The 25,780-nt window shown below is 42.1% G+C and overlaps 1 protein-coding gene across 1 annotated transcript in view; it reads left to right on the forward strand.

Annotated features, from left to right (window-relative positions):
* The first annotated feature begins 463 nt into the window (after window positions 1–463).
* The window catches only part of LMNB2 (lamin B2), a 49,378-nt gene continuing 24,061 nt past the window's right edge, over window positions 464–25,780 (forward strand). The window contains exons 1-9 of the mRNA XM_073636894.1: window positions 464–792; window positions 13,117–13,253; window positions 16,878–17,034; window positions 20,272–20,397; window positions 20,481–20,651; window positions 21,442–21,567; window positions 21,739–21,959; window positions 23,538–23,844; window positions 24,754–24,861. Of these exons, the coding sequence (XP_073492995.1) occupies window positions 595–792; window positions 13,117–13,253; window positions 16,878–17,034; window positions 20,272–20,397; window positions 20,481–20,651; window positions 21,442–21,567; window positions 21,739–21,959; window positions 23,538–23,844; window positions 24,754–24,861 (1,551 nt within the window). The 5' untranslated portion in view covers window positions 464–594. The remainder of the gene's footprint in view (window positions 793–13,116; window positions 13,254–16,877; window positions 17,035–20,271; window positions 20,398–20,480; window positions 20,652–21,441; window positions 21,568–21,738; window positions 21,960–23,537; window positions 23,845–24,753; window positions 24,862–25,780) is intronic.

The raw sequence follows: 25,780 nt of genomic DNA on the forward strand, positions 1-25,780 counted from the left end.
TTTCCTGTTTTCCAGTACAATACATGGTAAACCCAATGGTGTTAAAAAGTACAACTCGTCCCGCAAAAAACAAGCCCTCACACGGCCATATTGACGGAAAAATAAAAAAGTTACGGCTCTGGGAAGAAGGGGGAGCCAAAAATGGAAAATCCCAAGGTGGCAAAGGGTTTAATAAATGTTTATTAAGTGATATGCACCCCAAAAATAGTGCTACTGACCAAAACATAAGTCTTGATAAGACTGCACAGATTGGTGTTTGCTATGGGCCCGTGCCAGCACAACAAGAACCAAAACCGTTTACTGCCTAAAATGGCCGCGGTCCACAGCGAAGGACTACATTTCCCATGATTCCGCGCTGCATGGTACAGCGGGCAGCGGCGCAGCCATTTACTAGGCGTACATTACCCTACTAGTCATGGCCGCGCCTGCATCCGAACACTCGAGCGACGTCACACGCTGCCTGTCCTGCGATTGGTTGGAATCACTTACTCCCGCCATTCAATGAAAAGTGACCGTTGCCTGAGGAGAAAGGAACTGTACTGCGAGTCTTGAGGCGCTCACTACTTCTCCAGCGGGATACCCCCGAACTGTAACATGGCTACCTCCACCCCAACACGTGGAGCCTCCACCCCGCTCTCTCCAACCCGCATCACCCGACTGCAGGAAAAAGAGGAGCTGCAGCATCTCAATGACCGCCTGGCCGTCTACATAGACCGGGTGCGCTCCCTGGAGCTGGAGAATGACCGGCTGATGCTGAAGGTCTCTGAGAAGGAGGAGGTCACCACCCGGGAGGTGAGTGCGGGATGGCCGTTCATGTCGTGACAGGCGACCCTTGCGTTATCCGTGACGGCCCAGGTCGGGCTGTGGGGTCCTGTGCGGGCACTGCGCCTCCATGGGGCCCCCCATAGCCGGGGCTAGCGGAGAACTTGTGCCTTCTGACATGTAGTGTATGGCAGGTGCGGTGTCCACATGTCACCACTGTCGTCTTGTGAGGAGCTTGTCCTGCTAGCGCCGCCTCCTGGCGTGTCTGGGTATCACACGGTTTTCATTGTGTTTTATCTTAGATGTTTTATATATTGTTTCTGTGACAGTCTATATGGGCATCTTTTTCTTACAATATTCAAGGTGTGGAGTTTAAAAAACAAAACCTGGCTGGCGTTCATGGTTTTACCAATGTGGGGTATCCAACCCTAAACAAGTGGGAGGAAATAATCCACACTCGGTCCTTATCAGACACTCCAGCTGTCGTCTTGAGGCACGGGACGGTCACATCAATGCTGGCATCATAGCACCACTGTGGCATGTTACTGCCAAGGCCACGGATTGGTGGCGTCAATCATGTTCTGAATCTGTCAGCGGGTATTTGCTATATAATATGAGGACAGTATGAGGTAGGGGTTAAAACACTGAATTCAGTGATGTCTCCTATCCAGCTGTGTGGTGTTTGCTTACACTGAAGGTTTACTTACCTGGTGATTATCATTGCTGGGACAACAGCAGCATGTGAACATTGGTCCGACTCTGTACCCTTCTGTGATGAGCACCCCACTGTCTATAGCTTCAACTGCTGCAAACAGTAAGCAAAGTGATATCTCATTGGATTCTGGATCTCTTTGCCTATATATTGCTGCTGACAGATTCCCTTTAATAAGGGGTTGTTGTCCAGTTTTGTTTTTCTTTCCATCCTTGCTGTCTAACAGACAGCTACTTCACTGCCCACAGTGGGAGAGACGTCGGTCGTTACGCCACTGGAGATGTGAGTGCAGCGCTGGCACTCTGCTTCTAACTGAAAGAAGATAGAAGCGGTGGGTGACACGAGCGCATCCCTCAAACGAATCGTCATAAGGGGATGGCGCGAGTGTCACCTACTGCTTCTATCTCAGGCCTTAATTGATGTAGATGATGAGTCCTGCGTCATCCACAACGCAATAAAATCTCGCACTTGCGCAGTAGCATCGCAGGCCCTGACAGGTGCACTTTGCTCTGCCCTCAGTAGGAAAAGAGGAGGCAATGACACCCATCAGACTGGACCATATTAATTTACATACAGCGCTGAAAAAACTCTAATGTTTTGTGGATATACAGGCGGAGTCAGTAGCTGATATACAGGTTTGTGGACTGCAGTAAAGGAGTAGATAAAAGGGGTGGCATTTGTTTAGATATTCAAAAGCTGGTGACAAGTTCCCTTAAAAAAAAAAAAAAGTTCAAATTAAGAGAATGGGCTGCAAATGAAAAAAGCCCAAAACTATACAAAAATGGCACAAATGCAATAATGAATTGTGTCCATAGTCTTTAAACGGGTTGACCACCTTCTCTCATCAGTGTGGCTGTCCTAACAAACTTAGGGCTCGCTCACACTAGCATATAACACGGCCGAGTGCTATGTGATGTTTTATCGGGTAGCACTCGGCCCAATATTATACTAGGGGGCAGTGCAGATCTATTTTTTTCCTCATGCTGATTCTGCATAAAAAAACGGAGCATGCAAGTTTATGGGTGCAGATGAAACATTGGACTGCACTCCGATGTTATCCGAGTGCAGTCTGACATCTGCGGACTCAAACAATAGACAAGTTGGAGAAATTAAGTTCTCCATCTTCTCCATCTGTGCTCTGATTCTCGCGAGTGAATCGGATCACAGTAAAATGACAAATTTGAGCCAAGTGTCATTAGCATAATTGGCCAGATTCTCTCGCATAAGAGAGCAGGGCTGTGGAGTCGGTAAGCCAAACCTCCGACTACTCAATTTCCATGACACCAACTCCACGACTCCCTCATACATGGCTCATGTTTAAGTGATACATTTACTGTAGCGCAGATTCATCTCCGCTAAAAGTCTAGACCCTTAGATCAGGAATAGGACAGACATTTATAGGACATTTCATAACTTTCCCAAATTCTTATGGAAACATATTCCCCACAAACTGCACTGAACTACTGTACCCAATTTATTATATATTTTAGGAGTCAGAGTTGGTCCATTTTATACTGACTACAGCCCTGTGAGAGAGAATGTACGTTCGTCTTACCCAGCACTTTGTCCATGTTATATCATCTGATAGAGGAACATGTGACCGCACCAGTCCATCCATAAAGTCCTTCCGTTGTAAAACGCCTCACGTGGGAAAGCTGCTTTTCAGTAAGGAGGAGGCTGTTGTACAGATCTGATCACATGCTCCTCCACCAGTAGTCATTGTGAGGAAAGCTGCAGTAAGAAGAGAAAGTGGCCAACCCCTCGAAGCAGGGCTGTGGAGTCAGAATCTGAGTCTGAATAAAATGGACCGACTCCTAAAATATATAATAAATTGGGTACAGTAGTACAATGCAGTTTGTGGGGAATATTTTTTCATAATAACTTGGGAAAGTTCTGAAATGTCCTATAAATGTCTGTCCTATTCCTGATCTAAGGGTCTAGACTTTTAGCTGAGATGAATCTGTGCTATAGTAAATTTATCACTCAAACATGAGCCCTGTATGAGGGAGTCTGAGGTTTGGCTTACCGACTCCATAGCCCTGCCTCGAAGGCCCTGTTCACATGTTTCTGAATACATGCAGATTTCCCACCAATGGGGAAATCCACATCCTTGTTCATGTGCCACAGTAAATTACCTTGTTGATTTTTGACCTCGCTAGCATTTCATTCAAACGGGACTTTGGAAGCTTCATTCTAGTAACTTGTTGGGGTCCCTGCAGTTGGAGCCTCCCAGTGATCATACATTTATCTTGTTTTTTTTTTTTTTTTTGTGAATAGATGTTGTTTATGATATAAAAATGACCTTTAAAGAGGACTTTTCACCAGTCCAAGCATGTTAAACTGGCCATATCATGATACAGGTGCATCTCACTAAATTAGAATATCATCAAAAGTTAATTTATTTCAGTTCTTCAATACAAAAAGTGAAACTCATATATTATATAGTCATTACAAACAGAGAGACACTTGAAATAGATCAATTTGTTAATGTTGATGATTGTGGCTTACAGTCAATGAAAACACAAAAGTCATTATCTCAGTAAATTAAAATAATTAACAAAAAACACCTGCACAGGCTTCCTAAGCATTTAAAAAGGCCCCTTAGTCTGTTTCAGTAGGCTCCACAATTATGGGGAAGAACGCTGACTTGACAAATGTCCAGAAGGCAGTCAATGACACACTCCTCAAGGTCCCAGAGTTCCAATTTTCATTTGGAAATCAAGGTCCCAGAGTCTGGAGGACGAGTGGAGAGGCACACAATCCAAGCTGCTGGAGGTCTAGTGTGAAGTTTCCACAATCAGTGACGATTTGGGGAGCCATGTCATCTGCTGGTGTAGGTCCACTGTGTTTTATCAAGACCAAAGTCAGCGCAGCCGTCTACCAGGAAATTTTAGAGCACTTCATGCTTCCCTCTGCCGACAAGATTTTTGGAGATGGAAATCTCATTCTCCAGCAGGACTTGGCACCTGTCCACACTGCCAAAAGTACCAATACCTGGTTTAAAAACACTATCACTGTGCTTGATTGGCCAGCAAACTCGCCTGACCTTAACCCCATAGAGAATCTATGGGGTATTGTCAAGAGGAAGATGAGAGACACCAGACCCAACAATGCAGACGAGCTGAAGGCTGATATCAAAGCAACCTGGGCTTCCATAACACCTCAGCAGTGCCACAGGCTGATCGCCTCCATGCCACGCCGCATTGATGCAGTAATTGATGCAAAAGGAGCCCCGACCAAGTATTGAGTGCATTTACTGAACATACATTTCAGATTTTAAAAACATTTTTCAAGGTGGTGTTATAAAGTATTCTAATTTACTGAGATAATGACTTTTGTGTTTTCATTGGCTGTAAGCCATAATCATCAACATTAACAGAAATAAACACTTGAAATAGATCATTCTGTTTGTAATGACTCTATATAATGAGTTTCACTTTTTGTATTGAATTGAAATAAATTAACTTTTTGATGATATTCTAATTTAGTGAGATGCATCTGTATGTGGCTGCAGAAAAGAATAAAATGTACTTTGGTCTACATCATGCAAGGGAAAGAGTAATCACTCCCAGCTCCCTGTTAACACCTCTTTTTGTCTTAGTGAAAATAAGCATACAAACCTTCTAAGTTAATAGTTTTTATTTCTCTCCATTACAGAGCTATCTGCAGCCAATATTTCATGAGGTGGCCCGTTTAACGTATTAAAATTGGTGACTGGTCCTCTTTAACTTGAGGTCCATCCACATTAGATAAGTCGACCAAACCTACCAGTATTGGAAGGAAGTCAAACATCTAACACACATATGTGCCTCTTGACATGATATGTTAAAAATTTGTTTCCATGGGACATAAAATGCTGTCAGAGATGTCTAGCAGTGTCTTCATTCTTCCCATTGAAACCACATGAATGCTTGTCAAGATAAGGGAAAGATGGCTTTCTAAGGATGGGGCCTTCTCCTTTTGTACCAGTCTGTCATTGTTAGTTTGTTGTTCATTTATATTTGTATTTTGTATGTAACTCCTAGTTATGTACAGCACCATGGAACCAATGGTGCTTTAAAAAGAAATTGTAATAATTGTTTTCTATCCCCCTCCAAAAAATCTCTCAAATGCTGTCTACTAGGTGTCTCACTTCTGCCTAACTGCCTCCCACTATCTGCTGTGAATTGTAACTCTTCTATCAGCAGAAATGCATTATGGGGAATAAAGGATGGTCTTTGTTCCTGCTCTCCTGTCTGTTAAACTGCATACAGGCATAATAGAGAGGCGGCCTTTCAGTTCCGGGCAGGCAAAGCATTGGATAATGGCAGGAGCAATGCATGTATAGTATTGGCAGAATGTGTATTAAAGAGGACTATTCACCAGTTTGATGTTAGACTGGCCAAATTATGGTGTAGTGGCTGCAGAGCTGAGTCAAATGTAGCTCTTATTTTTTAACTCCTCATGTCCAGTGTGAGAGTTTGTTATAATTTATGATTACAACTGGATGTTACCAGAGATTTTTCTCTGGGGGTTTGTAATTTTTCCTCCTTTATGACGTTGACCAATAATAAGCAGGCAGCGTCATGCAAGGGACAAAAGAACTTGTCCTCACAATGGCTTAGAACATGCTTTCTACTATGCAATACATGTAGGCTATGTTCACACACGTAGCGTTTTTGCTGTATATATATATTTTTTTTTAATGCAAATTTTGAAGGGATTCTGTCAGGTCCCCCCCATGCCCTCCAACCCAGCAGCATTCAGTTATGTGTGATTAAACTCCTAGCCTAACCAGCACTGTATGATGTAATCCAGCTAAATAAATGCCTTAAAAAAACACTTATAACCTCCATTTTTCCTATGCTAATCACAGCTTTGACTAGTCGATGGTGCATTCGTTTCCCCTGACTGGTCAACCCTCCTTCCACGCCCCTGTAGACGTGAAAACATAATTTGCACGAGTGGCTTCATTGCTGCTCATGCATATCTGTGCAGCTCATTCCGGCAGCATCACTGCATCTCTGAAGCCAGGTGTACGCTTCCCGGCTTCAGAGGCACACTGCGCATGACCGGAAGTTCAGAAGATGGCTTCCGGTCATGTGCAGTGCTCCTCTGAAACTGGGAAGTGCACACCTGGCTTCAGAGACACAGTGACGCTGCCGGAATGAGCGGCGTGCCTGTGCAGGTTTGCTGTACACATTAAGTAAAATGGGTTACTTGTATTTTTCCAAAAATACGCTGCAGAAAAAAACCTCATCGTGGAAACATAGCCTCACAATATGTAATGTACACACGTTTAACCCCTTAAGCCCCGAGGGTGGTTTGCACATTAATGACCAGGCCAATTTTTACGTTAATGACCAGGCCAATTTTTACAATTCTGACCACTGTCACTTTGAGGTAATTACTCTGGAACGCTTCAACGGATCCCCCTGATTCTGAGATTGTTTTTTTCGTGACATATTGTACTTCATGATTGTGGAAAAATTTCTTCGATATCACTTGCGTTTATTTGTGAAAAAAATGGAAATTTGGCGAAAATTTAGCAATTTTCAAAATTTGAATTTTTAAGCCCTGAAATCAGAGAGATATGTCACACAAAAGAGTTAATAAATAACATTTTCCACATGTCTACTTTACATCAGCACAATTTTGGAACCAAAATTTTTTTTTGTTAGGGAGCTATAAGGGTTAAAAGTTGACCAGCGATTTCTCATTTTTCCAACAAAATTTACAAAACCATTTTTTTAGGGACCACATCACATTTGAAGTCACTTTGAGAGGTCTTTATGACAGAAAATACCCAAAAGTGACACCATTCTAAAAACTGCACCCCTCAAGGTGCTCAAAACCACATTCAAGAACTTTATTAACCCTTCAGGTGCTTCACAGGAATTTTTGGAATGTGGAAGAAAAAAATGAACATTTAACTTTTTTCACAAAAATGTTACTTTAGACCCAATTTTTTTTATTTTCACAGGGGTAACAAGAAAAAATGGACCCCAAAATTTGTTGTGCAATTTCCCCTGGGCACGCAGATACCCAATATTTGGGGAAAAAACACTGTTTGGGCGCACGGCAGGGCTCGGAAGGGAAGGAGCGCCATTTGACTTTTTGATTGTAAAATTTGCTTGAATAACTAGCGGACGCCATGTTGTGTTTGGAGAGCCCCTGTGTGCCCAAACTTTGGAGCTCCCCCACAAGTGACCTCATTTTGGAAACTAGACCCCCCAAGGCACCTTTCTAGATGCATAGTGAGCACTTGGAACCCCCAGGTGCTTCACAAATTGAGTCGTAAAAATGAAAAAGTGAAAAAAAAAAAAACGCTTTTTCATTTTTATGAATCAATTTGTGAAGCACCTGGGGTTCCAAGTGCTCACTATGAATCTAGATAGGTGCCTTGGGGGGTCTAGTTTCCAAAATGGGGTCACTTGTGGGGGAGCTCCAAAGTTTGGGCACACAGGGGCTTTCCAAATGCAACATGGCGTCCGCTAACAATTTGAGCCGATTTTCCATTCAATTCGTTAGCGGACACCATGTCGCGTTTGGAGAGCCCGTGATGTGCCTAAACAGTGGAGCTCCCCCACAAGTGTCCCCATTTTGGAAACTATACCCCTCAAGGATTTTATTAAGGTGTATAGTGAACATTTTGAACCCAGAGGTACGGCACAGAATTTGTTTACATTAGGTCATCATATTGAATAAGTTGTCATTATTCTTGAGCGCAAGTGCTCGCTACTTGAGTTTGCATCGGGTACTCGGGTATGCACCATGTACAGCGTGTGCTCGAGTGACATGCTCGAGTCCCTACTCCGCATGTTTCACGGTTATTAGACACCCAAAAAAAAACATGCGGGGATCGCTCGTGCATGGCAGGCAATCCCCGTAAAGGTTTTTTGGCCGCGAAGCATATGGGGCAGAGACTCGAGCATGTCACTCAAATACCCACGATACTCAATGCATACCAGAGCACCCGATGCAAACTCAAGTAGCGAGCACTTGCGCTCAACACTAGTCGCCATATCGTCATCTTTTTTTCTTACTTTTGAAAAAAATCCCAACCCCAACCCTAACCCTAGCACAACCCTAACCCTAGCACAACCCTAACCCTAGCACAACCCTAGCCCTAGCACAACCCTAGCCCTAGCACAACCCTAGCCCTAGCACAACCCTAGCCCTAGCACAACCCTAGCCCTAGCACAACCCTAGCCCTAGCACAACCCTAGCCCTAGCACAACCCTAGCCCTAGCACAACCCTAGCCCTAGCACAACCCTAGCCCTAGCACAACCCTAGCCCTAGCACAACCCTAGCCCTAGCACAACCCTAGCCCTAGCACAACCCTAGCCCTAGCACAACCCTAGCCCTAGCACAGCCCTAGCCCTAGCACAGCCCTAGCCCTAGCACAGCCCTAGCCCTAGCACAGCCCTAGCCCTAGCACAGCCCTAGCACAGCCCTAGCCCTAGCACAGCCCTAGCCCTAGCACAGCCCTAGCCCTAGCACAGCCCTAGCACAGCCCTAGCACAGCCCTAGCCCTAGCACAGCCCTAGCCCTAGCACAGCCCTAGCCCTAGCACAGCCCTAGCACAGCCCTAGCCCTAGCACAGCCCTAGCCCTAGCACAGCCCTAGCCCTAGCACAGCCCTAGCACAGCCCTAGCACAGCCCTAGCCCTAGCACAGCCCTAGCCCTAGCACAGCCCTAGCCCTAGCACAGCCCTAGCCCTAGCACAGCCCTAGCCCTAGCACAGCCCTAGCCCTAGCACAGCCCTAGCCCTAGCACAGCCCTAGCCCTAGCACAACCCTAGAGTTTATTTTTGACGCCGTTCCTCGTGCGGTATAAGTGATTAGACGACTTTATTCTTCGGGTCGATGTGATTACAGCAATGCCAGAATCATATGGGGTTTTTATGACTGACAGCTGTCACACACTAAAAGACGCCATATTTTGAGAGCTATAATTTTTCCAGATTTTGGCAGACAGTCATGTGACGGCTCGTTTTTTGCGGGATGACTTGACGTTGTTATTGATGCCATTTTCAGGCACGTGACATTTTTTGATCGCTTTCTATTCCGATTTTTGGGAGGCAGAATAAACAAAAACCAACAATTCAGGAATTGTTTTTTTTTTTATTATTATTCTGTTCCGCGTGTGATAAAATTGAGGTAGCTTTATTCTTCGGGTCAGTACGTTTACAGCGGTACCACATTTGTATCATTTTTCTATGTTTTGGCGCTTCTACACAATAAAAGCTATTTTATAGAAAAAAAATTTTTTTAGCATCGCTTTATTCTGAGCGCTATAACTTTTATTTTTCGGCTGATGGAGCTGTATGGCAGCTTGTTTTTTGCGGGACGAGATGACGTTTTCAGCGGTACCATTTTTATTTATATGCGTCTTTTTGATCGCGTGTTATTCCACTTTTTGTTTGGCGGTATGGTGATAAAGCATTGTTTTTTGCTTTGTTTTTTTTTTTTTTTTTTTTTTTACAGTGTTCACTGAAGGGGTTAACTAGTGGGACAGTTTTATAGGTCAGGTTGTTCCGAACGCGGCGATACCAAATATGTGTACTTTTATTGGTTTTTTTTTTTTTTTTTATAATATTTATTGATGGGTACATTATATTTTTTTTGGTGGATTATTTTTTTTATTTTTATTTTTTTAATATTTTTGCAATTTTTTTTTTTTTTTTTTCCGCTTTCAGACAGTTTATACACTTTATTACTTTGTCCCACTCTGGGACTTTCACTTTTTTTTCTCTGATCGCCTGCATGGCACAGTAATGCAGCACCATCCCTATGTCATGCAGGCTGTCGGCGGTGCACAGTGTGAAGATTGTTTGGAGATGCACTGCGCATGTCCAAACAATCTTCCTGCTGTCTGGTGACCCGGATGTTGTCATGACGACATCGGGTCGTCATGGCAACACCCGGGAAGCCTTTGCAGACTGCGCTGGAAGCCGGAAGAGGAGGTGAGTATCGGCGATCACCTCCCCTTGCCCCCGCAATGCCGCGATCGACTTCGATCGCAGGGGCTAATGTGCTGGGAGCGGTGCAGGACCGCTCCCTGCACAAAGTACCGGGTGTCAGCTGTGACAATCAGCTGACACCCGGCGGCGATCGCGCCCGCACAGCCTGTGTGCGCGCGCGATCGCGATGACGTACTAATACGGGTCTGGCTCTTAAGTCCCAGGGAACAGACGCGTATTAGTACGTCAGATGTTATTAAGGGGTTAAAGGGAACCGGTCACCCTAAAAATGCAGTCCTTTCTAGTTGCACCATGTTATAAAGCAGGGGGAGCTAAGCTGATTGACATATAGTTTTAGGAGCGCAGGTTCAGTATAACCTGTGTTTTTAACCAGGGCTGTTGAGTCGGTAAGCCAAACCTCCACGACTCCGACTCCCTCATACATGGCTCATGTTTAAGTGATACATTTACTGTAGCGCAGATTCATCTCCGCTAAAAGTCTTGACCCTTAGATCAGGAATAGGACATTTCAGAACTTTCCCAAATTCTTATGAAAAAATATTCCCCACAAACTGCACTGAATTACTGCGCCCAATTTATTATATATTTTATACCGACTCCACAGGCCTGGTTTTAATCATGTAAACATCTGCTCCTTGTGGTATTTTCGATGCAGTGAGTGGTGCTATTACTGACTGATACTATTTTTTTTTTTTTTGTATAATTGTGTACTTAAGTCAGTCACTGATATCACCGCCCTCTGAACCGAAAACCACAAAGAGCAGGGTATTAAATAATGAAAACTCAGATTATACTGAATCTTTTCTAACAAAACTATATCAATCTACTCTGCTCTCCCTGCTCTATAACATGGTGTCTGCAGATTGAACTGCATTTTCATGGTGACAGGTTCCATTTTTAAGAGTTATGCTCTGCTTTCATCTTTTTTGTCATATACTTTCAATAGAACATTGAGAAAAGCAAAGCCCATGTTTGCGGTTACATGTCTACCGCTTGACTCACTGAGCAGAACCGAATCTTAGCAGTGTGTATGTTACACAGTGTTGGCTACTGTAGCTTGAAAATTATGTAAGTAATACACACTGGTCAGAGCATATAGTATCTTTTGCAGTTTGTTTCTCAGGAGACAACCTTTAGGGTATGTGCACACTGTCTGGAGCCGCCTGCGGCCCCGATCACAACGGAATAGCCGGCGGCGGCTTCTGCTCATTTTATGCAAATGAGCAGGGCCATTTTTATTTTATTTATTTTTTTATTTATTTTTTTCACCTGCGGACTTTCCTCAGGTTAGGTCTACGGGGAAAGCTTGCATGCGGACACGCCAGAGAAATTGACATGCTGCTGTCTGGAAAGACGCGCCGCATGTCAGTTTCCACTTGTGAGCCGTAGACACATAGTAGACATGGGATTTCTAGAAATCCATCCACTATGCTGTAACATCTTACTCCTGCGGGTTTCACGCTGCATAACACGCGGCTCCTGACTGTGTGAACATACTTTAAATCGAACATAAGTTTGGCTACTTTCACATTTTAGAGATGTTACAAAAGTATCTAAGCTAATACTTGGAATTGGTCAGAGTATTGGCTGAAAGAGACACTTTTTTTTTTTTTTTTTTCCCTTTCAATTTTACCTTTTCTCCTAGCTTTAGCTTACAAATTCTGATACAGTATCCTATGCAAATAGTGTGGAAGTGACCTATGTCTGTGTGATAGGCTGTGTGCCCACGATGCGTTTTTTTAAGCATTTCCGCAGCGGCAAAAACGCTTGGTAGAAGGTCTGCCATGTTCCCCAATGATAATTCGCATGTGCTGTGCACATGCTGCGGAATTTTCTGCTGCGGATTATCACTGCGAAAAAAAACACAGCACTACCAATTATTTTGCGGAAGTGCTGCATTTTCGCTACCATTGACTTTCATTCGAACGCTTGGATTCTGCATCACTGGATCTGTACATGCGGAATCCATGCGTTCCAATGTGCGGATGGTACCCGGGTCTGGAGAGGAGGAGACTCTCCTCCGGACCCGGGTACCATAGAACCTGTAAAAAAAATAAATAAATAAATAATAAAAAAATATTATGTTTACCTTCTGATGGCCCCTGCTGCGCTTGTCCTCCCATGCCAGCGGCTCGCGGTGGACTGAAGGACCTGCGCTGACGTCAGTCATGTGACGGCAGGTCCTTCAGTGTACCGTGAGCTGCCGGCAGCCAGGACGGAGCAAAGCAAGACTGCGGGGGCTATCAGAAGGTAAGTATAGATTTATTTTTAACCATTCTTTGGGGTCACACTATATAAATCCATGCCGGTTGCCTGGATTTATATAGTGTGACGAAGTTGCCAAGCACTTTCCAAGTGATGCTAAAATCGCTTGGAAAGTACTTGTCAACCCGCATGCGGAAATGCATGTGAAGAACGCTTCACATCCGCATGTCCCTGGCAGGAAAAAGGCATGTACAATCCGCGTGTACAATCCGCATGCGTTTTTTCTGCCAGGGAGATGCAGAAACGCTCAGGAAAAATCCGGAGCATTTCTGCATCGTGGGCACATAGCCTTACATAAGTCTTGCAGTATTTCTACGTTCTTCACTCCTGCAGATACTGCTAAATAGAATTTTAATATGAGCAATGTATGGCTCAATGCTAATTCTGGATGGCTGTTTTCCTGTCTTGCAGGTTAGTGGAATCAAGCTGCTGTATGAATCTGAACTTGCTGATGCTCGTAAAGTGTTAGATGAAACCGCAAAGGACAAGGCAAGGCTACAGATTGAGTTGGGGAAGTATCGGTCCGACTTTGATGAAGTAACAAAAACGTAAGTATGCTTATGTTGTCTTCACACTTGGTATCCGCTTACAATTTATTAAAACTAATGTCACTACTGACATTACATTGTGATATGACTATCTTGAGGGTTGAAAATGGACAAATCTTGCTCATTTGATATACTGCTGTTTCAGCACATTTTTCCCTGTATAAAAGAGGGATGGTCCCAACCTACCATAAGCCCAACCTTAAAGGGAATCTGTCACCCACAGACACTTATCTGACCTCTAATATGGGCATACAGCTGATAGAAATATAAATCTATACCTACCTGTATGCCTCATATTAGAGTTCTTGTTGCTGTGAAATGTCTTTTTATTCAATCAAGCTTCTGATGCTTGCGGGCCGGGGGACAGGAAGAAATCCCTGCCTCCTGTGTAAATTACAATGTTTCGTCCCTCCCCTGCATGTCACAGTGCCTGGATTTGGCTTTGGCAACTGCACATCACAGGTCACTGTGACATGCTTGGGAGGGGGGAAACATTATAATTACCACAGGAGGCAGAGATTTCTTCCAGGCCCCGGGACTGGAACACATCAGAATCTTGTATGAATAAAAAGACATTTCACACCAACTAGACCTCTAATATGGGCATACAGGTGATAGGTATAGATTTACATTTCTATCACCTGTATGCCCATATTAGAGGTCAGATAAGTGCTAGGGGTGACAGATTCCCTTTAAAGGGGTTGTCTGGTCCAAATCGACAAGTCTGCAGTCACTCTGTGTGACTGCAGACTTCCCCAGTACACGCGCTATGCGCTTCGGGGATTCGCTGGTTTGAGCTTGGACCAGAGGTTATGTATGCTTTATACAGACTCCCGGGCAGAGCCCTATGGTCCCAGCTCAGAAACCAGCAAATCCCTGCAATGCACAGTGCGTGTGCTGGGGGGGGATTCATAAGTCAACAGTCAGTGTGACTTCAGACTTAATCATTTGGACTGGACAACACCTTTAAAACGTAACCACTTGATGCCTATTGGCCACCATACTGCGATTTATCCTTTATTTATATTTTGTACTTGTAGTGATGTTTGGTGCCACCCAGTAGATGCGCTTTATTTTTAAATACATGAAACAGGTCTATTCACTTTAAAATGGATCTGTCGCCAGAATTTACAATGCAAACTTTATACTGTACATTGTTAAATAGACTTTAGACCTGATAAGACTAGTGTATGTAATTTGGAATGTGATGTCAGAATAGTTGTACAATCCTGATAGGAGCATTTTAAGGCCAGCTATAGAGTGAAATGGCCCTTGGGTCCAAATGTATTCAGTCTCCACTAACCCAGCCTGACTTACAGTGCAACTTGTACTGAGCAGTGTGAGATCTCAGCAGAGAGGGACACTGAGGAGCTGTCAATCATGGTTGGTGAGTTGAGATTAATATTTTTAATAAACATTACATAACCATTCTGAGATGATTTATTAAAGCAAGTCAACCAGCCTCATCAGGTCCAAGTGATCTGTTTTATTATGTATTCAGATTTGTGTTGTGAAATCTGGTGACTGATTTCCTTAGTACTCATGTTGATTCACAGAAAGATTCTACTGTTTCCTGAGTGGTGGAGAACTTCTGGAATTTATGCACCTGTTAAGTTGTGTAATCCAACAAATGTTTTCCATAAAGGCGACGTTCTGTCCCTTATAAGGGGGATTCTATCCCAACTGTCAAGGCAACAACTGGAAAGTGTGGTCACATTAGCTCTGTCCGCATTGGGAACCTTACAGAAGCTGCACTGTTGTATTATTTCCCTGTATCTATTGCAGTTAGTACTATATTAGTGTGTATCTAGTTTCCCCAATAGTCATCTTCATTGATGATCCTGTTTGATTTTAATATAGTTAGAAAATAAGGTACAACTATGTGTACCTAAAATACCCTTTCAAACTTTATGTACCATGTTCTGTTATACTTCTTACTATTGTAGAATCTAAGTAGGAAGCCAATTTGGCAGCTGCCTCATTGACCGTCTCAACCCAGCATCTGTGACCTTTTACCTTAGAACAGGTGTTGAATGCCCTTGGGAGAATCACAACAGATCACAGTGCAGTATGTGTGACTATAATAAAGACAAAATCTGCAAAAAAGAAAAAATTCTGGGCATGCTTCCGACTATAGCTTTGTAGTGTGAACTGTAATACAGGAGATAAACCAGCAGATGCAGATCCACTCCCACCTTTATGAAGGGCTGTGCGCCAGTTTTCTGATAGTTTTCATAAATTTGTGACTTCTTCACGCTTTTCCACAACCATAGCTACTCTTATAAAGTGTGCCAGGGTACTGATGCCCTGCCAAGTTCACGGTTATTCATACTAAGAGGTAGCATAAATATTAGCAGAAGCCAAAGCTGACATTAAATTTTGTTTTGTGACACATGGGCTGCCCGAGATGTGCCAAATCTAATAAGAGGCGTACACCTGTTGATAAGTTTGCATTTTGCACCCACACTGTGGGAAAAGTAAAGGTGCCCCAGAGTTTTCGAATACCTAATTCTTTAGGTATAGGTGTTCTATAGCTGCTTGTATTCTGGCGGAGTAATGAATGATTGATTTGACTTATTAATGGACAGTTGAAATAATAGTGTAATAGATCCCGAATTGGTTTATGCATGCTGTCAACAGTGCCATCACTGTCATCACTGCTCACTATATGCTAAGGGTGGGCAATTAATTTTCCCAAGGGGTCACATGAGCGGCCGTGACTGTTGTGGTGTGCTGAACCAATAGGCTGAAATTAATATTAGCATTGAGCAGAATTAACAAGCAATTAATAATATCACTTAGTATTGAACAGAATTAAGTATACTTACATCTCTCTATACAGCATACTTAAGCATATACTGACATTAGCCTCCCTATATGCAGCATGAGTCCCACATAGCCTCTTATGTACAATGCAAACATCCCAAACACCGTTCCCCCGGCTCTCTGCCTCTGCTTCTGTCTCCGATGCACTGACTCTCCGCATTGCACAGCTGACGCGATGTGATGACATCATCACGTCGGTTGTCTCACATGCTGATTGGTGGAAGAAGGGGCCGGCAGCCCTGTCCTCCACCAATGTATTCACCGCTGTCTGCCTCCTGAAGATGGGGATAGCGGTGACAGCAGGGGAGGCGAGGTGCAGCCCGTGCACCACTATTTCAGTCATTTGGCTTTCTCAGCCTAATGGCCGGACTGCAACAACCTGAGGGCCGGATGTGGCCCGTGGGTCGGGCTTTGCCCAGGTCTGCTCTAAGCTATGGTGCCTAGACACCACGCTATAAAGTCAGTAATCCAAAGTCCCAACTCCTCTATCCACATACCAACTCCTCCAGACTAATGATTATACCTTTCTGTTCACTTTATAGAAAAGTGCAAGCCACCTTATGTACAGTTGGCTACCACAACAAACTTATATTGTGCTGATGTCTGTAGAGATTTTTCCAAACCAACTGTTTGACTATTATTGTAGAATGAACAGGGTTAATTTTCATGGTGCCAAGTGATGGCATTGTAGCCAATTGGTATAATCTCTAGTGTTGAAGATTATGTGCCTAATGCCAGCAAACTTAATCATCTTGTATTCCAATGCATATTTTTTTCTGTGTCTCTCTTCTTTTCCAGCTTGAAAAAAAAATCTGCAGATCTGGCTCAAGCTAAGCAGCGTAATAAAGAGCTGGAGGCCTTGAATGTGAGGAATGAAGCCGCACTCAGTGCTGCCCTCAATGATAAGCGTGATCTTGAAGTTGACTTGGCCAATCTGCATAGTCAGCTCACTAAGGTACTTTTTTTTTTTTTTTTTACTATTCATCAATGTGAAAAATTTCTGAAGGGTACGCCGGCTCTCCACTGTTGTTCACCAGTGCATCAATGTGCTCCAAACAATACCCTTTGATATCACAATACAGCTGATATTGTGAATATACAAAATGATATACCATATACTGTGACTAAGTTCATATATTCATAGAATGGTCATTTTATGCTGTAATCATTGTGGTGCATTCAGATCCTTGACCTATCCATTGTGTCAGAGAACGATAGTTCATATTATGCTCCTCTTCCCCCTCAATACAAAAGCCATTCTTACCAATGCAAAATAGTGATGGAGGGCTAGTTACCATTCAGTAACAGGTGACGGCTTAGTAGTCTAATTGCACACACATAAAGGATAGTTAGAAAAGAGGACTGTAAGAAAAGACGGACATGGCAGTACTTTTAAAGGCTGTCTTCTTGAATTTCTGCCCGTTCACAGCAACCATTAAGTAGAGTTTGAAGGCTGCAGTTGGGAAAAGAAAACTGACAGGTAACTTTTGCACTAAAATAGCTAAAACCCCAAATTTATGGAGTCTTGTCAGCACAGAATGACTGTTCAGACTAAGTACAAGTGCTCGGTGCACCCTTCCCTTGGCAGGGCAAAGCTTTCTAGTGCCTCTTCCCACCCACTTGCTTTCCCACTATCTCAGCAACCTCTATTTTGATTGACAGCTCCTGAGTACATTCCACAAGATTCTATTTAATTCCTTTCCTCTGTGGAAATAATTTCAAAACAGACCATGTTCTGCCATTTGGAGTTTCCTATGGCAAATCAGTATCAGTGAGTATTATATCTAAGGCTGAATAAAACGCTGATCCCTGCTACAGAAATGCCTGTGGATCTGCACTTGGATTTGCCCCATTGCAACTCAATAGTGTTTTAATGCAAGGTTTTCTGTGCATGTTCCATGCCTAAATGCTAAAAAGAAAATAATGCTGTTACACATTTTCCTTAAATGTTTTCAATGGATCAGTTGATCATTTTGTTGAAGATGCATTGCTGTGGATTACCTTTTCAACAAAAATTTGAGCAAGATGGATTTTTTTTTTTATTTAGAGAAAATGCTGGGCTATATTATATACTGCTGTTCTTTCTGCTCCTTTACTAAGAGGACAGTTGTCTTAAGTGTATGTGGTATGTGTCAGATGTGGGTCTAGCAGACTTGTAAAGTGTGCAGTGCATTTGCTATTCGCAAGTAGCAAAATTTACGTTCTTAATGCTATAGTTGTGGAAACGTGGCAGCGTGGCTTTTTGCATATGTTGTCATGACTAAATCAGTGTAATCATTTGCAAAATCTAGGGTGCACTAGATAATGAAATTTATCAGCAAGGATTTGTGGTCCAAGTGTATCAAAGTACATGTAGCGAGATTATCACATACTGCGCAATATTTTCTTTTGGAAAATGGATTAAAGAATCGCTCCCACCAAACTTTTTTTTTTTTTTTTTGTTTGGTTGGAGTTGGCATACAATACCGGTCTCTCTGCACTAAGCAGTGAGATTTATTGCGAAGGGACTGATTTAAAGTGTGACTGCCAGGGTCATTGCTTTAGAAGAGTTACCAGGAGTAAATTGTTTCAGATTTCCTGCCTTTGTGCACTGCTTTAAGTGTCCATGACTGTTGTACTGTCCTCTGCTGTGATCAGTGTGAGAACATGCTGATCAGAGCAGAGACCAGCGTGTCAGTGATGGACACTGAAGCAGTGCACAGAGGCAAGAAAGCACAGATTCACATGAAGGGGGAGTTACCAGTGTAATAACTGCTCTCCTGATCTCACTGCAGAGCTGTGTGTGATTGTACCTGACACATCTTCAGGTCTTCAGCTTTCATCTCAAAGACAGACTGGGCTGCAATATTGTTACAGTAAAGCAGAGCTCAGAGAGCTGCAAAAATGTGTTTGTAAGAAGACAGCGTTCATTCCTCCTGTTTGGTGTTGGTTACTTGTCTCACGCTGGTAACTCCCCCTTCATGTATGATAAGCTCTGGAGGCAGAGCTATGTTCCAGGCAGCGTCCACCCCAGAGCGTGGAAGAGGTTATTTGTGAAGTGTTAAAAGATGACTTCTCTGGAATAAGACATCAGGTCGCAGATATCAAGGTAACCTTTTATTTGGCTTCCTATGTCCTACATGCCCATACAGGCGATTTAGGAGGGTTGATCCTAGTGACAGATTCCTTTTTAATCTTAAAAAAAAAAAAAACACAGACACACCTCGTTCATCACCATGTCCATGATGGCCAGTAGAATAAAATATAATTATTCATTGATTCATAACTACACCAGAATAATAATTTTTGTTCATTTCTAATTTCATTTTATGTGAGGCAGAATGATCAAAAAGCTGTATGGACCCCAATAAAGTCCATACAAAATAAAATATTGCTTGTTATGCAAAAAAGAAGAAACCCTCACAAAGCACTGCAAACAATAAAGATAGGGTTCATAGAATATGATGCAAAAATAAAGTTTTTTTTTTTTTGTTTTTGGTTTTTGTTTTTCTCTTGCAAAAGTAGAAAAAAAATTACAAATTGGATAGTGGTGTATTTGTATTTCCCAGTACTATAAAAGTCTATCTTTATTCTGCATGGATAAGTTTTTGTTTGCCCTCTCCCTTCCCACAAAAAAATGCAACAAAAAGTCCTATATACCCCAAAATGGTGCAAGTGAAAATTGCCTCTTGTTACATGACAGAAGAATATTAAACTTGTGATTCTCAGATTATGGAGACTCCATCAGCATATTTAATGTATAAAAGATGTGAAGTCTAATAAAAAAAAAAAAAAAATCCGTTTGTTATTCATGCAGCATAAAATGTAAAAGATCAAAGAGAATTCCCCACCCCCTCCCCCATTAAAAGTTAGCAAAAGTAGAGGTATCTAATTGTATGTACTCCAAAATGGTACCAAAGGCAAACACGACTCATTATGGGGAAAAAAAGCCCACATAAAGGTATTTTTACCAGAAAAAATACAAGTTGTGGCTCCTGGAACGTGATAAGAGAGGGGAAAAAAAAAAAGGGGGTAGACGTTAAAGCCAAATTAAGCCTAGTCGTTAAGGGGTTCAAGCAATTAGGGATTGCCTATTTTATCCTTTTTTAACATTTTCTGTCAATTAAACAATTTTGGGCTATTTATGTTTGTATGTTGTCATTTAATCACTAGTTTAGGCACATAGCTACAACTTGCTCTGCTTTCCCACCAGGCTGAAGATGCTCACTCTGTGGCTAAAAGGCAACTGGAAAGTGAGACTTTGATGCGCGTGGACTTGGAGAATCGTTGCCAGAGTTTGCAGGAGGAGCTGGAGTTTAGAAAGAATGCACATGACGAGGTACGGCAGTTGTATGTAATACACGTCATGATCAGAACTGCTCGACTGCTGTGTTCCAACTATATTTATATTGAAACTTTTAGGAGTTCAGAGAGACAAGGAAACGGCATGAGCGCAGTTTAGTGGAAATAGATAAAGGCCAGAAGTATGAATATGAATCCAAGTTGGCCCAAGTCCTAGATGAGCTTAGGAAACAGCACGATGAACAAGTTAGACTCTACAAAGAAGAGATGGAGCAGACTTACCAGGCAAAGGTAATATTAAAGATTTGTTACTTTGGTATGTATATGCACATTTAAGTTCTGGAGGCAAAAGAGGAGCTCCCCATGCTTTCTGATCTTGCATATAGCCGAGATATACTATGATTAGGGGCGTTTTTCGCCAGAAATGCGTCAGTTTTAATGTTTGTCCTGGACATTTTCTTTAAATCCATTAAAAAGGTTTTTTATTTATTTATTTTTTTATACTTGCTGGATGGGTGTGCTGCATTCTCCCTCCCTCCTTTTGCACTTTTAGGTATTAATAATATGGCGGATGGTTTTTAATGGTTGGAATAGTAGAGAACTACTCCGTAACATTTGGCAAATTGTTTTCTTACCCCATTAAGAGTGTCCCATTTAAGCTCTAGGCCCCAGTTCATTGTTGCCTTTGTGCTTGTGTTTTTTTTTTTTTTTTTTAAGGCTATGTTATACGTGCTCACCTGTTGTGGTTTTTTTTGTCTCTCCCCCCCCCCCCCCCATTTATGTGGGCGGAGTTAAGCATTTCCTGTTGTTTTTGCGTGATTCATCAAGTGCGACTTTTTACTAAGTTGCAAAATTTGGTCAAAAAATGTACCATACTTTGTTCCAAATTCATGAATCTCTTTTGCCACCAAAAATGTCAACTAATACTAAAAGACAAAAAAGTATATAAACCCCACAATCGATGTTTGTTTATTGGAATATATAATGTATTCTTAGTGGAACTGTTATTGTCTTACTGGCGCCTTGAATTTTGCCATACTTTTTTACAGTATTTAATGACGTAATATATGCTACTTTTCAGTTGGACAACATCAGGCGTTCCTCTGATCACAGTGATGAGGAGGCAAAAGCAGTCCGAGAAGAGCTGAGTGAGGCACGAATGAGGGTGGAGACGCTCAGCTACCAACTTACAAATCTGCAGAAGCAGGTAGAACATTTGACTAGACATTTTTCTCATACCAGGTATCGGAGGTAACAATAAGCTTCTGTTCGGGAATTGTGCAGGTGGATACTCAAAAAAAAACAAACAAAAAAAAAAAAACACAAACTTGGATGATCTTTACTGATATACTTTTTAAATTTTTGTTCTGCATTTCAGTTAAATGCATCAGAAAACCGTGTCCATGAGTTAGAGGAGATGCTATCCAATGACCGTGACAAGTACCGTAAACTTCTGGACAACAAGGAGAGAGAGCTGGCCGCCATGAGAGACCATATACAGAGACAGTTGACTGAATACCAAGAATTGCTAGATGTGAAATATGCCCTCGATATGGAGATAAGTGCATACCGCAAGTTGTTGGAAGGAGAAGAGGAGAGGTAACAATGGCACTTAAATTTGCATCTTAAATTGTCCCCCCCCCTTCCTCGAAGTCATAACTATTTTCTCCATCGACATAGCAGTAGGATGGCTTGCGTTTTTGAGGGATGAGTTGTAGTTTTGAATTACACAATTCACTTTACCATATTATATATCTAAAAACCAAAAATCATCCTAAGGATATGTGCACAGGTGGGTCAGCTCCATAATCTGCCTGAAAAAGCTAAATAAATGCTAAAAAGAATGAACTTATAATTCTAATATGTTCAGTCTTTTGAGTGTCTTTTAACCTTTTATGATTTCCAAAGATGTAAAACAGCTAGAACTCTTTCAGATGTCCATGATAATTGGTCCGATGTTTGATGGCAATGCATGGACTTGGCCGCACATCTCCTGACCTGAACATGACCGCTTCATGCATTTTTTTTTTTTTTTTTTTAAGGCTGAATGAGCCCGTAAGTGAAGTGACCTGTCCATACTTCAGGCAGCTTCTGCTTGGAAGCAGTGTGATTGTTTATACAAGTAAAAAAAAAAAAAATGTTGGCAGCCAAATATGACCATTGTGTCCTGAAGCGTTTTCCTAATGAAAAACTAGGCGGGTTCACACACGTCTAGAAGATATTGTATGGTGGTGTGAAATGGTTTGGTCATTGTGATGTTAAACAGTAAAAATGACCTAATTTGATTCTTCATCTCCATACAATTATGGACATGCCAAATTATGAAGTATTTTCTTTAATGCTTTTAAAAAAAATTGAGAACTTTGTTCATAATATCCATAACTTTTTGTCGATAGAGGTATACAAGTGCTTGCGTTTTGTGTGGCGAGCTATCGTTTTTATTGGTACCCTTTTAGAAGACGTACAACTCTTTTTTTCCTTGTGTTTGTCACCTTGCCTCAAAATAAAGACAAATGCATAATTTTTTTTTATCACATTTGTCTTAAGGGTCAGATTTCATATTTTGACAGATCAATTATGCTTATTTTCATTTTTGGATTGAAAAAAGGGGGTTGATCTGACCTTTTTGTATATCATTTTGTGTATTTTATACATTTTAACTTAAAGGGGTATTCCTATCCCAATGTGTAGAAGGTGTAATAATATTATCTAATGCTTCCAATTTGAAATGTTGTATAGTTTTTCTGATTCGCTGTGTCTTTCCTCATGTCCAGGCATTACAGGATGTTGGGTATCCATGGTTACGACCACTGATGTAGTGACAGATAGTTAGCTAGTTGCTAGTGGTCATAACCATGGATACCTAAGGTTCTGCAATGCCTGCACATGAGGAAAGAGACATAGCGAATCAGAAAAACTAAACTTAATTTCTAATTGGAAGTATTTGCTAATATTATTTATACACCTATTACATATTGGGATAGGATCTTGGAGATGGGAATAACCCTTTAACAGAAAAAATGTGATCTATTTTTTACCACATTTTAGTGCCTCTAACGTACTTGAACAATGCACTGCTATATTTCAGTATTGCACCGTATTGTTAATTGATCGATCTTTTTTGAGACAAAAGTCTTTCATGTCCACAAAATTACTGTTAAATACTTTATTTTAAAGGTTGAAGTTGTCACCAAGCCCAGCTCGTGTTACAGTATCTCGAGCCACTTCGAGTAGCCGCTACGCTACCACCCGCCAGTCTCGCAGCAAAAGAAAACGCATGGAAGCTGGAGACACTGAGGAAGCAAGCATCATTCAGTCCTCTGCTAGCTCTGCTACAGGACCTCATGCTTCAAGCAGTGTGGGGGAACGAAGCAGTAGTAGCAGGTTTCACATGTCTCAACAATCCACTGCAACTGGTAGCATCACTATAGAGGAGATTGACCTGGAGGGAAAGTTTATTCACCTAAACAATAACTCTGATGAGGTGATTATTACACATTCTTTTTTATAGACTTCTGCTGCGTTCATTGTTTTTTTGTTATCCTTCCTTCTGTAAGTATCATCCAAGGTAGGGCAACTGTCACATTGGCTTCCAAAATGCTCAGCCATTGCAGGTGGATGTATAGGTAATGATCTGACTAAGCCTTTAAGGCAGGTATGTGCTTACTCGTAAGGGGGACTATGTTGCCTTAGCTGTGCACTTCCTACCAGGATTGAAAGAATTATTTCAATTATGTATTTAACCAATCCATTTTGCTTGTTAAAGCTGCAGCCTAGTGAGCATCCCCATCTTGATCAGAACTGTTTTAGCAAACCCTTCATGTAGACTCAAATTACATAAAGGGAATCTGTCATTAGGTTTTTGCCGCATAATATACTGACAGAGACCCCGGTTCCAGTGCTGGGCTGCTGCTGTATCCATAAAATCAGGGGTTTATCAGCAGTAGATTATCACCAGAGGTCTTGCAAACCTGCTACCAGGTAGTCCAACATATTCATGAGCTCTGTATAAACCCACCACTGATTGGCAGCTTTCTGCCTATGCACAGTGTACATAGAAAGCTGTCACTCACTGGTGTAGGCGGGGTTTATGCAGAGCTTAGCATTCAGAGAACTGCTAGATCTGCAGCAAAAAGTATCAGGTGGGGTCGATCACCTGATACTTCCGTTGATGAGCTGTTTTCAGGATGTAAACAATGTACAGAACTTTCAGCTGATAGATCCCAATGAATCCTGATGTGTCACCATTAGCTTATCTTGTTTCCAAGCTATTCTAAAAATTAAACCTGATAAAATGGATGTATTTGTGTGACAGCGCTTACATTGTACAACCCTAATGCGTGGCCCTGTAGTCGGACTGTGTTGACTTTAAAAGTTTCAACTTGTCTTACAGGATCGATCCCTAGGCAGCTGGAGGCTTAAGTTAAGCATTGGAGAACTAGAAGAAATAGTATATAAATTCACCCCCAAGTATGTGTTGAAAGCAGGCCAATCTGTTAAGGTGAGTAAGGAGGTATATATCTTTCTATGGATACATGACCTCTAAATTAAAAAAACAGCCTACATAGGTAGGGGTGGGGATGTGAATAGTTAATTTTCCCCCCACAATCCAATATATTGTAAAATATAGCAACTCTTTATTTAAAGGAACACACCCGTCTAAGACTTACAGTGGTGAAAAGTAGCCTCTCTAGGTGGATAAATAACGCTTGCCCCAATTGTTTAGATTGTGTGCTTCCACACCCTTTTTATCTCCTATTAAAAGGATAGATAATAACTTTTTGATTGGAGGTCTCACCACTGGGACCCAAACCGATCAGCAGAACATGTCACTTCTATCCTTATTAGAATGGAGTAGCAGTGCACATGTTTTACCGTTGTTCCATTCATTCCCTATAAGGCGAAGAAGCGCTGCTCTTAGTGTTTTTTTACGGTAGCCCTATACAGAATGAGTTGCGCTTGGGCATCCAATGTACTGGGCCATTTTTTAACTAGCATAAAAGAGCCCCAGTTGGTTGCAAATCCCAGCAGTGAGTCACCCACTGAAGTTATCACCGATCCACTAGATCACCAGACAACCCTTTTAACGGGAATCTGTCACCACTTTGGCGTTATCAGACCTCTATTATGGCCATACAGGGTATAGAAAAGTAAATCTATACTTACCTGTATGGCCCATAGTAGAGATTTGATTGCAGAGAAAAGTTCTTTAATCAATTTTACTTTGTACAGGCTTGGCGTCCGGGGGACACCAAGCAATCCCCGCCTATGTGCTTATTATTCCCCCAAAATCCCCGCCTGTATGCTTAATTATCATATCTCCCCTGTACATCACAGGGCCCTGTGACGTGCGCGGTGCTCCCTGACTTTCCGGACATGCGCAAAGCGCCGCTCACATAGAGCTCACAGAGCGTGCTTTG

The sequence above is a fragment of the Phyllobates terribilis genome, unplaced genomic scaffold (assembly GCF_046119375.1).
Source record: "Phyllobates terribilis strain yellow unplaced genomic scaffold, ASM4611937v1 Scaffold_1__5_contigs__length_1240528914, whole genome shotgun sequence".
NCBI classification, from domain to species: Eukaryota; Metazoa; Chordata; class Amphibia; order Anura; family Dendrobatidae; genus Phyllobates; species Phyllobates terribilis.